The sequence below is a fragment of the Oryctolagus cuniculus genome, chromosome 7 (genome assembly GCF_051225735.1).
Source record: "Oryctolagus cuniculus isolate XC-2025 breed Fujian yellow rabbit chromosome 7, ASM5122573v1, whole genome shotgun sequence".
Taxonomy (NCBI): Eukaryota; Metazoa; Chordata; class Mammalia; order Lagomorpha; family Leporidae; genus Oryctolagus; species Oryctolagus cuniculus.
This window is the reverse complement of record NC_142873.1, coordinates 67,986,696-68,004,697: the sequence shown is the minus strand read 5'-3', so window position 1 is coordinate 68,004,697 and position 18,002 is coordinate 67,986,696. Positions and strand designations below refer to the sequence as shown.

The 18,002-nt window shown below is 33.0% G+C and overlaps 1 protein-coding gene across 8 annotated transcripts in view; it reads right to left on the bottom strand.

Moving 5' to 3' along the window:
* Positions 1-18,002, bottom strand: part of COL11A1 (collagen type XI alpha 1 chain) — a 208,602-nt gene that overhangs the window by 90,972 nt on the left and 99,628 nt on the right. For 7 of the 8 annotated variants that reach the window (XM_008264806.5, XM_089337031.1, XM_089337028.1 and 4 more), the window contains 8 exons: positions 16,871-16,924; positions 15,469-15,576; positions 12,817-12,870; positions 7,688-7,741; positions 7,525-7,569; positions 7,334-7,387; positions 7,180-7,224; positions 2,464-2,517 (listed from right to left, as the gene is read on the bottom strand). In XM_008264806.5, coding sequence (XP_008263028.2) covers positions 2,464-2,517; positions 7,180-7,224; positions 7,334-7,387; positions 7,525-7,569; positions 7,688-7,741; positions 12,817-12,870; positions 15,469-15,576; positions 16,871-16,924 — 468 coding nt within the window. Of the gene's footprint in view, positions 1-2,463; positions 2,518-7,179; positions 7,225-7,333; positions 7,388-7,524; positions 7,570-7,687; positions 7,742-7,907; positions 7,924-12,816; positions 12,871-15,468; positions 15,577-16,870; positions 16,925-18,002 lie in introns of all 8 variants that reach the window. The other variant, XM_089337030.1, reaches the window with a different exon arrangement.

The following is an 18,002-nucleotide window of genomic DNA, read 5'->3' as shown; positions in this document are numbered from 1 at the left end:
TAATTTCTATGCTTTTTCACTATATATTTATATGTACATATTTATATCTATATTTATCTGTAGATGTGTGCGGTGCATAAACACATCCACACAAGGTCTTTTAAAATTAATGGAAATATGTATTATAAAAAATTATATATGATTTCAAAAGAAATATTATTACACCAAAATAAACTTATTTTAGTCTATTTTTTTTCAAGAAGTTTCTGAATCACATCCTATTGGAATAAATATGTACTGTTGATTTAAGCACTAATAAAAATTTTACTAAAAACATGGAAAACAACAGCTGAAGAAATGAATGAGTCTTTTTTTCCCACTAAAATGCCCCTAAATAATGTATTTTGCCATTGGTACAAGATGTACATGTATTTTCCAATAATATGTGAATATAAAAATTAGCTATGCCACTATTTTTGTTGATATAGACCATATACTCATTGACCAAAAAATAGCATTCTTTAAAATAGTGATCCATTTTATTAATGCCATCCTGAGATGAATGCAATATCCTACTCACTGGTAGATTAGAAGTTCTGTAGGAGGAGTAGGCTTAATGGTCTACAGAGAGGAATAATATCATCACTGTTCTTCTTGATTTAAGAATATATTTTTAATTTTAAAAAATTAATCCTAGATTATTGCAATAGTCACACACCAATTTCCAATAAAACAATAGAGTTATTACTAAATAATTTCATGACATTTAAAAAATTATTTTATGCTTAAAATAGGTGGTTCTTTTTATCTAGTTGGTGAAGAACAAGGAAATTAATCTAAATGAAGCCATGCATAAATAGAAAAACAATCTGTGAAAAGGCAAACAATTATTTAAGGATTTTTTTTTTCAGTTTTCTTTGGTCCCAAGTTTTGACTTTCCCTCTTCTGTAAGTAGAATGGTTCTCATAATAGTCATGCTGTAAATCTTAATCACCTGAAACTAAAATTTTTCTTAAAAGAGATGACTATATACTCCCCAAAATGCAATACCAGCATAAAATTAACAGAGTGTAAATGAAATTAAAAAACACTTAAGAAATGAGTACATAGTAATATGTGAGTGTACATTTCAATACATTTTTCCCAATACATTGAGGCTGAACCAATTAGACTGCATGCTTCTCAACTGTGGGCATATATTATACTTTAATACTTCTTACATGCAAAATGTATGCATGATCAATGGCTCAAACTTGTTGAAAGATACATGAGAGAATGGAATGAAAATGTCAGAAGAAAAATAAGTCAATTTCCTTCAACAACAAATTATATTACACAGGAGAAACAATTCTGAGCAACATATACCAATATAAACATATCAGAACCTTGAGGTTATGTACATCATTGGATTTTATGCTTCCAAATAATGTTTAATACACATAACTTCAAAATACTTAAGGAAATTCTTACAATATTATGTTCACAGTAATAACACAAAACCATTCCATGTTAAAATAATATTCTGAAAAGTATCTAAAAATGATTGAAAGAGTAAGATATTGCTTCAACTTTTGTGATTTAAGTTGGCTTTTCAAAATTAGTTCACCAACATGATTTGTATGTACATTAAAGTCTTGGTGGTATTGTCTAGTCTAGAACAATGACTGAGAAACTGTAATAGGCATTAGAACCATCTTGAGGGTTTATAAAAACACAGACTGCACCACCTTCCAGAGTTCTCATCAGTGAAATTGCATTTCTAACAATATCTGAAGTCTGGCTGATGTTGCAGAACCAGAGACTACATCCTGAGAACTACTACCCATGCCCAACAGCTGAGTAAATTGATTCTAGTGCTCATAAAGAAAATGAGTAAGTGGGAAGGGAAAGGAAAGGACGGCAAGGGAGAGTAGGGAAGAGGAGGGAAGAAAACAACTAAGTATCCTTATATCTCATAAATTTAAGGGTGAAAATAAAGTATCTCTAATTTCCTGAAGGAATTTAACAAAGACATTCATAAGAGTTCTGTACAAATTTGATAACATAGATATGATTCCATGAATATTATCATTATATTTTCTTAGAAGAATACATTATAGACATGAAAATAAGAAAAATAAATGAATCTTAATGTAACCTTATTGAATTCTGTAGAGGGTTTGGAAAGTGATATTTGAAGAAAGAAAGACAGAAAGGCCCATTTTAATACACCAAATCCACAAGATTTGATAAAAATTTTAATGCAATCAGTGATTGTATCAGTAGTAGTTGAGAGAATAATATTCATGTATTCAACTCTTTGATGTACTCTGAAAGAATACTTATCAGGAGATATTTAAATTATACTCAGAAAAATCTTAAATTCATAAATTGAAAATATTTGTATGCTCTGATATTATTAACTGTGATTTTATTTTATAGGCATTTCATCATATATTCATCTAAAAATTATTTAAATATAAACAATGAATTTCAAAAACCTGAAAACCGTTGAAAATTAAGAAAGTGAAACTGGAAACTTACTGGAGGGCCTTTTGGTCCTGGAAACCCAACAGGACCCTGAGGTCCTTGAGGGCCCTAAAAATGAAAAGTGATGGGAAAAGTTTAACAACGTGCTTTAAAAGAAACAACTTTATACTTGACGGTTTTACATCTACATATAGAACACAAGATAGCTTGCAGCTTTTTCAACATAGTGACTGAACTATGGCAATGCAGCATGATAATCGGTGGTAATCTAAAAGGGAAAGTGATGTTCTTCATACTAGCCGCCACTCAAACTTGCACATTGCATAATTGTTCTTACCTCAAGAACACATTCAGTAAAAAAAAAAGTGAACAGAATATGTTTGTATTCAGAAGTTAACCGCTTTTTTATTTTTAATAGGTTTTAGAATCATTTATTGAAGGAACGTATTTCAATTCTATATCATGGCTTTCAAAAGAAAAATCGTTTTTAATATTGGCTCTATAAATATTCTGACTCAAGATACACAAACTAAAAGTGAAAATACGTGAGTATATTAAAAAAGTAAGATACCTTTAACCAGACTCTAAAATATATTTGTTTTATGAATATATCATTTTATTAATAAACTGGATAAGATGAAAAGAATTTTATTGTGTAATTATTTTATTAATGTTCAGATTAAATATTCATTTATAATATCATTCTTTGATATTTCACTGATCAAATTATTTAACTATTAAATTTTCAAATCTTTAAAATACATAAAGCATTGTGATTGTGTTTGTTTCAGAAAAATAACTGGTAAAAGGTAATAATTATATGCCACAAACATAATTGTATTTCTACAGGTGAGATAAATAAAATGGACTTTAACACCAATAAAATCTCTCAAATAATTCAATTAGGGTATGATTTATCTTTTCCTTAATCAAAAATAAAGTTCACTGAAACTGATCTATTATGAAACTTACTCTTGATTATCAGTTTAGCCTTCCCAATAAAAATTTCATTAACAGTCTTAAGACAATGCTAGTTAAGACATCAGTTTTTTCTATTAACAACATCTTATCTTAAAGTAAGAAAGAAACTTCAAACTTATCCATGTACTTAAAAAAATATGGATGTAACATGAAATTGCAAAAAGCCCTGGGCAACTTTTAGAAATTTACAAATATATAACCATTAAACTATCTGGCAATGAATCTTAAACATTTATGACAAAATTCTAAGGAAATTACAAGTAAAAATTATTTTAAGTGCAACTTTTAAAAACTAGTATTTCTTAAGCTTTTGTGGCAAACTTTATTTTCATAATTTTTACAAAATCATTTCCCTATTTTCTAAAATTCTGCTACATGTCAAAAAAGTTTTAATTTCCTTAAGAATCTTTAAAAAATCATTTTTTCAAAGAAATAAAGAGGAAAAAGTGATTCTTGCTTCATAAAATTCCAGAGAAGAGTGTTCACATATTCTCTGTGTATTTATTCAAAATACAGTGGTCCTTAGTTATCAGCAGCTTCATTTTCTGTAATTTCAGTGATCCATGATCAATCACAGTCTGAATAGATTAAATGGAAATTTACAAAAACAAGTAATTCATAAATTTTAAGTTGTGAGTAGCTCTGAGTAGCATGATGAACTCTCACAGCAACCTTCTCCATCTCATCCAATATGTGAATTATCCATTTGTCCAGTGTATCCATGCTGTACACGGCACCTGCCCATTAAGCCATTTAGTAGCCTTCTCAGTTATCAAATTGACTCTAGTGATACGGCAATGCTTGCATTCAAGTTATTATTATTTTACTTAATAATGCTTCCAAAGCACAAGATCACATTTAATTTGCAGATCGTGCTAACAAACACTTGCTCCTTGGCACCAGTATTGTGGTGCAACAATGACGAGGCCAAGGCAACTTCAGCTGGCTGACAAGGTCACAGCAGAAGGTCTGTCTCAGCAAGACATGAGAAGGATGGCTGCGGTCCTCTTGGTGGTTTTAGGTTTGATGGGAACTACAAGCTGGAGCTTCCTGGTGGTCCTGCTAATGATTGCTGTATTCCTAATTTTAGGGAAGAGCACTTAGTCTCATAACCTCCAAAATGTCCATTGCCTTGCAGAATTTTATTCAAGCAGAATGTTAGTGTAGAAGAAAAGGTTAATGCCTTATGCAAGGTTGAGCTGTTCGTAGAAAAGAATTAAAAGGCAACAGGCTCTCTGGTATATACTTCCCACTAGAATAAAGATAGATGTTAATAAAGCTTTAATTCACTATATGCTACAAATACTACAATGGTTAGGATGTCAAAACTGTAGAATAGACCTAAGTAAACCTTTAAATAAGTGCAATAAAGAAATTAAAGTATTACAGAAAAATTGCAAAGAGGGGATACATTTTAAAAAGGGTCTGCTTTGAACTTTGGGCTTCTAGTAAAGATTAGATTAGGAAGGTACTATTCTAGCCTATGTAGCCAATTTCTGCATAGTTCAGCAGCACTCAAGGCCTTGCCTTGTGTGGGCAGCCTGTTATCTTGCACCTGTCTGTGATTGTAACCAATGCTCTGAGTACACCCTTGAAAATCAAAAAAATTATAATTAGAAAAAATGGACAACAGGCTTTTCATTGTATGAAGAAAAAATCATTATGTGGCTTATAATATAAAAATAAAGTCTGGTGCTCAAAAGCCAGAGCCATGCCATCAGCCTTGCTGTGAGTGTCTCTCATTTCTTCGAGCGCCGACACCTCTCACACCTTGGGTTCCCTGCACTGACTGGAGCTGGTCTCTGGCACAACAAGTTAAGCCATCACTTGCAACACCACTGGCATTCCATATCAGGGTGTCTCTCCAAAACCCGGCAACTCCATTCTAATTCAACTTCCTGCTACTGTGCCTGGGAAGAAACCAAAAGATGTCCATGTGCCCGGGCCCTTGCCACCCACATTAGGGGTCAGGATGGAGTTCCAGCTCCTGGCTTAGGCCTAACCCAGATATGGCTATGGAGGCCATCTGGGGAGTGAAACAGTAGACGGAAAATCTCTCTCTGTGTCTCTTCCTCTCTCTCTCTCTCTTTTCTGTCACTCTGCTTTCTTCATAAATAAGTAGATAAATAATCCTTCAAAATAAAAAAGAATAGTCCACTGAAAAGGGTAGAACAGATTTTTAATCCAATGATACTATAAACCTCTCTCCCTGAACATTCCAAGAGATGCATGTCAAACAAAGTATTTTGTGGCAATGTTTCCATAATCCTTCAACCATATGCTTGACACATAAACTAAAATGGTTCCTAGTATTTAATAATTCTTGGCAGAAAAAAAGGGCATATTAGGGAAGACATGTTTTATCTACCACTCAGAACCCAGGAAAGACAAGTGTTCTCTCAAGGCAGAAATTGAAAACAAAAGTTTATTGATATTAGACCTTTCTAGATTACTAGAAAAAGAAACAAAATGAAGTCAAACAATGCTCTTTAAATTGGTCCTCAAAATATACTTGTCTTTTTCTCAAAGTGTTTTAACATTTACAAATAATCATGCTGGTGGATCACACAATTGTATTCCAAGTCAAAATGTTGTTTAGTCAAAATATATTCACTTATAAAGAAATACTGTTCATCATGAAATTTTAGAATGTGTAAACAAAATACATAGGGATAGAATACTTGGTGCTTTAGTGATAAAACTCTTGGTTGTGCTATAATTTGTCACATGGTTCTCCTCTATGTAGTGATCCAACTATTTTAAATAATTTAACTCATCTTCTTATTAAAATTAATTGACAACAAAATATTTCAAATGTGTATATTATTTATGAATTCAAAATATACAGAGTGAATGGAGTTAATCGGGATGCATTTAACTGAGTGAGAAACATTTAGTGGAAAGCTTAATTTAATTAAGTATGAGTTAATGGCTGAAAGTAACTCTAATTAAATGTTAATTCTTGAGTCTTATCTACTCACATTTCTGTCACACATAGAATCTTCAGTTTTATTCATTGTTCTTTGCTCAAAAAATACTGTTTTCCCTTTTTAAGTTATATATCATAGGTTGTTTTCCTTTTTATAAAATACCTACTATAATTTTAGTAATAAAATATGAATATATTATGATTAATAAATTATGGAAATATAATATATTAAAAATAATCATATTTTCTTTGAATATAATAAGTATTTTAATATTTATAAATATCTACAAGAGAATAGCCTTCAAAAATTCTGGCTATAAAAATGCTATATTTTGCCAAAAAAAGGATGCTTACTCATCTGTATTTGGCTTTATAGCAATTGGAAATCAACTTACTAAGTAGATTTTCTGTTTACTGGAAGAGCTGTTTTCTCCTAAATTGGATGTATATTGATTGTGCCTTAATGGCTACAGGTAGCTTGATTTTGATCAGCAAGACACTGCCACCAGCTCTATGGACAAATGCAGTATCAACATTGAAAGCAAACAGAATGGATAGGGAGGCATGCGTATTTTAAGCATATGTAAAATAAAGAAATTTAATTTGGCTTGTACTTAAAAGTAATATCTTAAGCCAATTAGACACATCATTTCTCTCATTTTTGTAACAGAACCAGTTGCATATAACCAATTAAACATTTTTACTGGCAAGGGTTGAGTCAATTAAATCAGAATCTGTAGGTCACACTAGATGTTGTAGATGATTGTGTCTTGTATTTTCAGGCACGTAAATCTTTTCCAGAAATGTAAACACTTCAATCTTAATTTTCAATGTATTTTGTGTGTCAATATGATACGTACTCTTTCACCTGGAGGGCCAGGAGGCCCATCACCACCAGAAGTGCCCTGGAAAAAGTGAGAGGAAAGAGAAATCAGTTTGGATAGCCTTTCACAGCACACGCCCTCTGTGTAGCAGGAACTTCCAGCCAAGCCCGGGAGGTAGCACCAGGCATACCTTTGGCCCCGGTTTCCCAGTGGGACCTCTTGCACCTCTTGAGCCTCGAGGACCCTGCAAATGAGAGAAAATAATAAAGCTAATCTATGCCAAGCAAATCCAAAGGCACAGAATTGTTACTTTAAAACAATTTTGAAAATGAGATCCAAAATGAAAAAATAAACAGCATTCTTTTGAATTAAGATACCTACCGTTGGGCCACGTTGACCCCGAGGACCTGGTTTGCCAGCTACTCCCTGCAAAAGACAGTTCAGTTTCAATATGCAGTATATCACAATAAATCATGACTCTGGTGCTGAGAGATGGGTACGCATCCAAGGGCATTTACATGAACCAAATACTGATAAATCATACCCGTGCACCTTTCTCTCCATTGGCACCTGGGAACCCAGGAAATCCAGTGGAACCCTACAATAATAAAAAAAAAAAGAATGAATATATTAAGTAACATTTGCAGCCACATACTAGTTCTTTCAGAATAGAGGGATTCTGACACAATAGCTAATAATTAAGAAATATATATTTTTTCAAGATGCCTTACAGCCTTTATTCAGGTATTGAAAAATAAACTTACAATGACATCTGAAGTCCTGGTAGCATTGAAAGCATGAATTAATAAAACATATTTTAGTTTTTAACTTTAAATATGAAATAACAAATTATTATCATTCTTATATTATAAAACAGCAATTAAAGTCTATTTTGTGTGAAATGCATTTTTAACTTATAATTCCACAGAGTTGCTTCAACACTAAATAAAAATTCTTTTTATGAACATGGGATAGTAAAATGAGGATTTTTCTTATCAATTTTCATGAATTAACAAGGTCCAGGGCTGAAGCCAGGAATCAAGGCTGAATCTGGAAACAGTAATACCATCCATGTCCTCCCCATGAATGGAAGGAACCTAACTACTTATGTAAGCTATCACCGTTGTCTCCCAGGCTTTGCATGGGTGGGAAGCTACAGTCAGGAGCTGGAGCCAAGAATAGAATCAAGGAACTCCAATAAGGGATGCAGTTGTTTTAACTGCTAAACTGAATGCCTGCTCCTTTTTGTCCAGATTTTAATACACTTAGACCCCATTTGATCATGACTATGACTAGACCTCATTTGATCATGACTGTGACTGGCTTGTTTCATTTTTAATCAAGTAATAGAGCAGTTAGAATTGAAATCCTTGTTCCTTAACTGTTGACTATGAGTCACTGGAGACTAAGCAGAGGCTTCCGAATGCACACTTTCCCTGTTTAGATCAATGCATGCTGTAATACACTAATGTGTAAAATGTCTTGCTGAGAGCAGCAGATATTGAAATTTTGTACACTTCTTATTAAGGCAAATAAAACGGAAACTTCTTTGACTTGAATATATTCTTTACTTTTTAAAATCAACTCATTTGTAATGAACTACTCCTAAAAATGATGTTTCCTTCAGTGATAAATATCTCTCCTGTATTAGAATAATCTGGAATATTTGCTAAAAATATGGATTGTCAAGTCATACTCTAGACCTATGGAAACGGAAACAGACTCTGGCCATGGGATCCAGGAATCTGCCTTTCTATTCTTCTCTACAAGTGACATGGGTTTTGATGTTATGCAAGTCTTGGAAACTATGTTCTTAGGAAAGTACAGTTAGATATAACCAAATGTAGAGCATCACCTCCATGCTGGAAGGTAACTATTAAGCCTTATTCCCAGTTTGAAGAAAGTGAGTAATATTCACATACTTAATAGGGCAGGCTGGGTATTACTAAATCATATATGATCCCCCAGTGTTTTAAAACACGTCAAGACAATTTTATGTGACTCCCTCTGGTGGCTGATATTCCAAATAAAACAAGAAGCATGACAAGCTAAGCTTCATTTTATGCCTTGATTCCTATTACATTCTGATCACACCCATACAGCTAACTCGTGCTGGATCTGAGGATAATTGTTACCATGGGTTATACTTACACACTGGGGGAATAAATTATTACAAATTATATTTTTGAAGGGCCTTCAAAGCCTCTTGTCTTTCTCTGCAGAAAATCAGATGAGGTTACATCCATTCAAGTATTTGATTTTATTACTCTAGGAACGTGAAAAGTGAAGACAATCCAGTATGGGAAGAATTGGCTTTCAGCAAATCTTATTTGGGAATCAGTATCCTTTCCTGTCCTAATTAGAATACATAAATATGAGGCAAGTACTTGGCACAAGAGTGAAGACAACACATGGTATGCCAGGTCCACTCTCAGTTGTGGCTTCTGTTAATGTGTATCCTGAGAGGCAGCACATGACAGCTCAAGCACTTCGGTGCTTGATCTCCACTGAGAGACCTGGATTGAATTCCTAGTTCCTGCATCAGTCTGGCTCAGCCCCTGCCATGGCAAGCATTGAAGGAGTAAACCAGTGGATGAGGTATCTTTCCTTGTGTCTGTTTCTGTCTCTCTTTTTCTCTTTCTAATAAATAAATAAATAATAAGAAAACAAAGATGACTTTAAACAAGAAAATATAAATAAAATTTATAGATACTGCATTTAAACAACTTATTCTTTTTTTACAAAGACATATATTTATTTGTTTGCAAAACAGAGTTATAGAGAGGCATAGCAGAGCAGAGAGAGATGTCTTCCATCTGCTGGTTCACTCCCCAAATGGCCGTAACTGCTGGAGCTGGGCCGATCTGAAGCTAGGAGCTTGGAGCTTCTTCCAAGTCTCCTACATGGGTACAGGGGCCCAAGACTTGGCCATCTTCTACTGATTTCCTAGGCCATAGCAGGGAGCCGATTCCGAGGTGCAGCAGCTGGGACTCAAACCAGTGCCATATGGGATGCCAGTTCTACAGGTGGCGGCTTTACCAGCTATGCCACAACACTGGCTCCTAAACAACTTATTCTTACGTATCAGTTTTTAATAAATGTATTTCATTTTATAGCTTTTGCTCCAGAAAATGTATGGAAAACACACAAAAATGCCTAGTCTAACAGTTAAAAGATACATAGTATATGGTGATATTCCTTTAACTTTTTGGTGTAAGGAAATATCAAAAAAAATACAAAATTTCTATGAGTATCACTAACTGTTTTTAAGTAGAAAGTAAACCAAAAAGTTAAAGACCACAATGTGAAAGGCTAATAAAATTAGTCAATAATCTGAAACTTTCAAAAAATATTAAGTGTTGTCTGAGTTATAAAAATACCATACCTTAATATAGATTTTAATTTTTGAAATGAGTATCATTAGATAGTACATTTACTGGTATATCTATTGAATAACCATCATGGTTCACATTGCTTAAGAGATTGTATAAACCATAAAATAACAGTTCTTCAGCTGTTTGAAAGAGATTATCAAAAAAAATTCACTTTTACTACAAAGAAGATTAAAATCGGTTCAGAATTCACTGACTTCTACAGTGAAGAAAAGTGTGAAGCTATTTTTGATCTTTCATGTGTCCATCACTTTTTGTTTTGTTTTAGGACCAAGCAACTTAAAATCTTTTTGATCACAGGGGAACAAAAACTTCTGAATTATGAAAAAAGACAATATAAAACATAAAGAACAAAATTCCAGACATTTAGATTATAGAGTAAGGTAAAATGTTTGATTCCTCCAGGAAGAAAAATTTCTCTTTAGTCATTTTGTGGCATTTCACTTAGTAAAACATTTCAAATATTACTGATCAGAATCAACTTAACAAAAACAGAAAAAGATCAAAATTTCAAATAAACCCTTAAAATGATTTTGTACTTATTAAAGTAATATTATGTCAGTTATCTACATTTTCAAATGATAATAAAATATCACCACAATTGCAATTCAACTTAGTAAATAGATCAAGGATTCAAGAAGTAAACTAAGCTTAAGCTGTGAATTATGTAATGAAAGCCTTCTTTAACATAATATTTGTGAAAATGCTTGACATTTGAAAGGCAGATAACTAGTAGACAAAGCACTATTTTAGAGAGAACACTGAAAAGTAAAAACTATTCATCAGTGTTCTGAATATAGCCAGAAATACTTAAATGATGCTTTTATATCCTTTAAATAATATTATGAATATTATTTTAGAAAAACTCAAAGCATTAGATTTATATCTTACTACACACAGCAATAATCAATGAAAAATGATAAGGCAAACAACCTGGCAATCTCAAAATATCGTCATCCCATTATGATGAGCGAACCCAAGGGCATGCAGTTCACATTTGTCAGAGGCAAGACATTTTGTCTTCCACTATCTACAGAACACTGAATAAATAACTTCTAAGGATAATATATAGCCAGGTTTTTCCTGTCTGCTATATCTGTTATGCCTGAATAGGTCAAAATATTATAGACAATCCCTCGATTGATATAGAGTCTCATGTATGTACAAATGAAAGAATGATATAACTACTCTAATAACTGATCTTTATATATTAATTCATTAAGTCACTTGAAATAATGATTGAATAGATCAATTGCAATTGTAGAGTTCTATGAGTATCTTCAGAAAAATCAGTACTCAGTAAAACATGATTTTAAAAATCATCTATTTTATGCTTAAATATGTATATTTCATATATGCATAAATGGGATTTGAGTAGCATAGCGGGTTGAGTAGCAACCACAAAAAGACATAGCTGTATCCAATTCTTTGTAATCTGTGAATATTACCTTACTTAGAACAGTAAATTAACAGAGGTAATTATATCAATACTCATGAAATAAAATTATCCTGGATTATCCAAAGGGCTCCTCAGTCAAATGACAATTATCCTTGTAAAAAAAAAAAATACTATTTTTTTATCAAGTGGCAATTCAAACCTTTAAGGTAATCAAAATCAAAACTTGTTATCCATCACACATATCATGCACTTTATAACTTCTAGATACAGTAGTGATCTTTCCTGGATAAGTACTTCTTCTAGTCACAAGGAAGTAATCAATTATAACCTGCCATGACCTTTTCTCCAAAAATACTGAAATCTTCAATCACCTAGACTCTCTGTGCTCCCCGTACTCCAGGTTTCCAGGCACCCTGTGATTTTCTCTCATGAAGTTATATTTTACATACCCATTTTCTCTATGTAACAAACTATAAGGTAACCAGAGACAATTGATTTTAACTGCTTTAAAATGTTGATTAACAGGCCAGCACCAGGCTCCCTAGGCTAATTCTCCGCCTGCAGCGCCGGCACCCTGGGTTCTAGTCCCGGTTGGGGCACCGGGGTCTGACCCAGTTGCTCCTCTTCCAGTCCAGCTCTCTGCTGTGGCCTGGGAGTGCAGTGGAGGATGGCCCAAGTGCTTGGGCCCTGCACCCGCATGGGAGACCAGGAGGAAGCACCTGGCTCCTGGCTTCGGATTGGCACATCGCGTCAGCCATGGTGGCCATTTGGGGGGTGAACCAACGGAAGGAAGACCTTTCTCTCTGTGTCTCACTGTCTAACTCTGCCTGTCAAAAAAAAAAAAATGTTGATTACCTATAAAAATCAAGATAAGTGTTTTACCTTTGGACCTTGTCTTCCTGGATATCCTGGTAATCCTGGAACTCCAAGTTTCCCCTGAAGTTGAAAAAATAGTGATAATAAAAATGATTTAGATTGAGTTAGATTCCAATGGTGTTTTTAATATATTTTTCTAGATTTTAGAACCACATGTTTATATACTTGAAAAGAAAATTTGAAAGTTTTTAACTATACTTTACTTTCACTGTATTTTTTCACTGAATAAGAAAAAAAATAGCTGCTTTAGAGATATTTCTATTTCTATACTCTTGCCTACTTTAACCTCAGTTGTGTGACAGGACCTGTTTGGAGTCAATGACCCTGATCCAAAGAGAAGATTTTGTGAACTCTGATGAATAACTAAAAAAAAACTTTTAAGTTTTTCAACATTAAATATTATTTTAAATAGATTTCTAAAGTTGAAACTAAATTCAGATGTTATTCCAACTAAGTAATCTTTTTGATAATGTTATTTCTCTCAGTCTGAATACAAAGCAGGTGGTTATGACTTTTTTTTAACTTTTTCTCATTGAGTAAATAAACCAAAAAATTTTTAACTAAATTTTGAGCTAAATTTCTTTTTTTATTCAGACATTTGAGTAAATTTGAGAGAGACAGCAAGAAATGATGATTTTTGCCAAGTACTAATTCCTCCACGTTGGTACTTGAATATGCAACTCTTTTGTTCCAGTACATTGAGGTTACTTCTCAATCTAAAAGCACTATAACAAATAAATTATAAATCCAATGATGTGCAACAAATACTAAAAGTTTTAAAACACTATTCCAAGACAATTAGTCCTTTGAAATTTCCTTCTGAGAAAAGCATTAATAAGAAAATACAAGGAGAAATAAATACAATAAATAAATTCAATAAAATGTATTTGTGGAACTTTATTATGCATAATTTTATTTAATAATTTACTATAAAAACTTATGTCATATAAAATATACTATTTATTAAGTCTGAAGCATTAGCAAATATAAAGTATTTTTATTTCCAATGTATTTTTACAAATAAGAATAGAACCAAACAAATCCAAAGCAGTACGTGCAATGTGAAAAGATGAGCAGAACTTAATGAATAAAAAATACATACTTTACTTGATGAAGGAAGGCAAGAAATTAAGAACATGGTTTATGACCTTGTTAATACAGGTTGAACTAAAGAGTTGTCTGAGTCATGATTAACACTGCATAGATAAGCACTCTTCAGATGGAAAATATGCAAACAAGTCTTAAGAAGCACACTTATAATGATGTCCCTTTGGATACATTAAGTGATCATAGCTTGTTTTATATCATAGATTTCAAGGATAATGAAATTCTCTAATTATGAGCACAAAGCAAGCTGGTTCCAGGTTAATTACTACATTAGAATATATACTCTTATTCATTTGAGAGTTACTTAAAAATAAATCCAGACAAAAACTTTGTGTTTGCAATATGGTAGTATGTAACTTCAATAAATGGACAAATACTAACAAAATGTCAAAGAGTAGTCTAAACTCCTAATGCCTCAGAACTGCTTTAGGGAATATTTGCACCTAATAGCCCAAATAACCTTACACTACTGGCAACTGAGTACTTTAATTGAAAGGGTCTAAACACCCTTGTGAGCCTTTGTTTCCCCTAATCGATCTTTTTCCTTCTGCTGTCTAAACTCTATGAGACTTTTCATCAACACACAAACAGCCAAGTTTTTCATTGTGTGAAACAGTAGAAGGAATTTTCAAGTGTAGAACTGTAGGAGAACTGTGACATCAGATGATTGATAATGACATGAGTAAATGTGTTTCTCTATGTAATATATTTTCCTTCTGGGATAGGATGGTAGGTCAGCTGTGAGATTATAATAATCTTAAACAGCGTAGAATTTCTTTATCTTGTAGAATAATAGTATAGTCATTGTAGACAGTGTAGACCCATATACAAAAAAGATCTCGCAAATTATAAGGCCAAAAGATAATTATTATTTATATTTTTTTACTGTACATAATGGGATAACACTTGCCATGAATATTTCTAGCTACTTTTAAAATTTTAATTTCATGGTAAATTTTTGAAAATTTACCATTTCATTAAACAATCCATGAATACATAATTTTAATGTTGCTAATTATTACATTTAAATGGAAATGTATAGCTACAAATATCTTTGACATAATATATATACCCCAGTGTTTCTCCAGGAATGTTATAAAACATTGACACCTGTGTCATCACTCACATTAAAAATTTCTTGAAACTGGATGAGAATATAAGTCTATTTTTAAAATTCTTCAGTGGGAATATATGTTAATATGAAAAATAAAGAGAAATGTACATGTTGGTGTACAGAGATGCTTCTACTTAGTCTAAAACGATAAGTGAAAATTTTTTCATTAATTCTTTCACCTTTTAGTCACACTCAAATCCTCCACCCCTAATGTGGAAGACCTTTGTGAATGGCTCATTCTGCATTACTAAGGAGAGCAGAGAGGGAGCAAGTCGGGATGAGTGAAGAAAGATACACAAAACCATCTTATGACACCTCTCTAACCATACATGACTATGCTGAAATTGAGTAGAATCCTCTACAGTGGTTAAAAAGCATTTTCATTGACAATGAACTGTCACTGTAAGGGAACCCATGAGTTCACATATGGTACCAACCTTCTCTCCCGCTTGACCCGAAGGACCTGGGTCGCCAGTTGGACCTGCTCGACCTTTGGGCCCTTCAGGACCATCTTCTCCTCTTGGGCCTATTTGACCTACTTCTCCCTGAAATGCAGAGTGCAGACATTCCTGTAACTTCAAACGTTGGTAGAACATGGCAGGCAGAGAGGTCTATCTAACATCAAGCTAGATTTTTCAGATCTTGACTGGTCACTCATGTGTTGCTTATGATCAAGAAGTTTGAAAGTGTTTGATTTATAGTCATTCCATTATTGAATAAACAACCGAACACACTTGAACATTAGAAAACTATTTAACCTGCCATTAAACTGCTTTGGACACATCTTTATTGAAGAGAAAAAGAAGAGAAAGAAAGCGGGAGATAAGAAGCAGCAGCAGCAATAGAAGAGAAGGAAAAGGAGAGGGGAGAAGGAAGAGGAGGAGGAGAAGAGGAACAGTAACCTGAAAATCACCATTCAGAACACAAGAAAAACGTCTTCATTTTAGACTTGGTTTTTTATCTTTAAGGCGAGAACAGTGATATGAAAGTTATCACCTCACATCCTAGACACAAGCTTCATGTAAATTATATGGAAATGAAGGTACAAGCAGTATGACAATTTCCTCAAATGTACCATATTTAAGTACTATTACATTATCAACAACATAAATATTCTCAATAAAACATTTTGAGTTTTATCAAACTCAAAACCAGAAAAAATACTATTCTACAATCTAAATTCAAGAATACCACACAAAGGAAATTCATGAAATTTGTACACATAGTTTCCAACAGCAGCTCTTCAGTACATATCAAATAATTTCAAACTATCAAAAATCTATCATAAAAGTTGTTTTAGTAATTATCATAATTTTCTAAAGCTTTGTCTAAATAGTATTCAATCACACACACACATATATGTATATATATATACCTTATATATATTATATATACCTTATACGCACATACACACACACGAAGGTCTTCAAAAATTTCATGGAAAATGAGTGTAATAAAATATTTTGCATCGATTTCAAAATGTTTTAGACCAGGATAAAATCTTAATTCTATCTTAATTATTTAATTTAATTTTCCATGAAATTTATGATGTTCATTCATGTGTGAGTGTGGGCGCACATGTGTATGAATTTCATAACATAAGAAAGCTTAATATAACATTTAAAAACAATGATACATAATATCAACACAAAAAACAAAGTACCTACTATTCACATGGAAACCTAAGTCACCAAAGACACAGAAGGTACAAAGTACAAATATCTTATTTATACTATGCATTCTATATTCAAAAATACAAAAAGAATATAGATAAACATTTATGTATTAAAAGAATATAGATAAACATTTATGTATTAATTCCAACTTTCTTTTACTTACTCTGTCACCTTTGAGACCCATATCACCTTTGAATCCTGGAAAACCATCTTCACCCTAAACAATACGAGGAATAAAGCAGGAGTTTAATCAGTCATTTGAAAGAATCTAAAATATGGTTAGACAAGGGAATTTTGATAATGAGAGGACAGTTATCTGAGAAATAGGTGTTTTAGTTATGAAACCTCCCTCTTCCTATTCCATCCCTGGGCTATACTTTCATTCCCAGAATCTTCCCATTGTCTCACAATTAATGGTTATAAAATGACTCTAGGGAATTTCTCATAAATCTTTCCATTAAATCTATAGCATCTTCTGAGGTAAATAATGATTCTTTTATTACAACATGGATATTAAACTATTTGGACAAAGGAGACAAACACTGAAATAATTATTTTTTTAACTTTCAGTTACAGGTGACTTTAAGTACAAAATGAATCAGTACTAAAGTAATCATACTGAAAGTCATTATAGAAAAAGAAAATACAGAGTTAGAAGATAGCAAAAAGGAATTCATCTATGTTGTTTGGTTGATTGGGCTGTGATGGTTTAGATTCAAAGGACAAACATGAATCAAAAAATAGAGAATTTTTATGCTAGTTGGGATATTAACATGCTATTTCACCATAGGTTAATAATTAATATCATTACAGGTAACAGAAAAGAGTTTCAACTTCATTATCTCTTACAGTACACAAAGTTGATAATCTTACATACTCATGAAAACAATAAATGTCATTTATTAAAAATGCATCAGAGGGCAGGCGTCTGACATAACAGTTGGGATGCCATTGGGGACACAGAGTGCCTGGATTCAAGTCCTAGCACTGCTCCAGATTCCAGCTCCCTGCCAGCATGCACCCTGAGAAGCAACAGGTGATGGGTTGCTTGGCTGGATCTCTGGCACATCCATGGGAGACCTGGAGTGGGATCCTGGCTGCTGCCTTTGCCCTGGTCTAGAACTGGCTTCTCTGGGTATTTGTAAAGTGGGTTGGCAGATGGGAGACATCTGTCTCCGTCTTTCTCCCTTTCAAATAAATATGTCAATTAATGATGTTTTAAAAATATGAAAACAAGGGGCCGGCGCCATGGCTCACTTGGTTAATCCTCTGCCTGCGGCGCCAGCATCCCATAT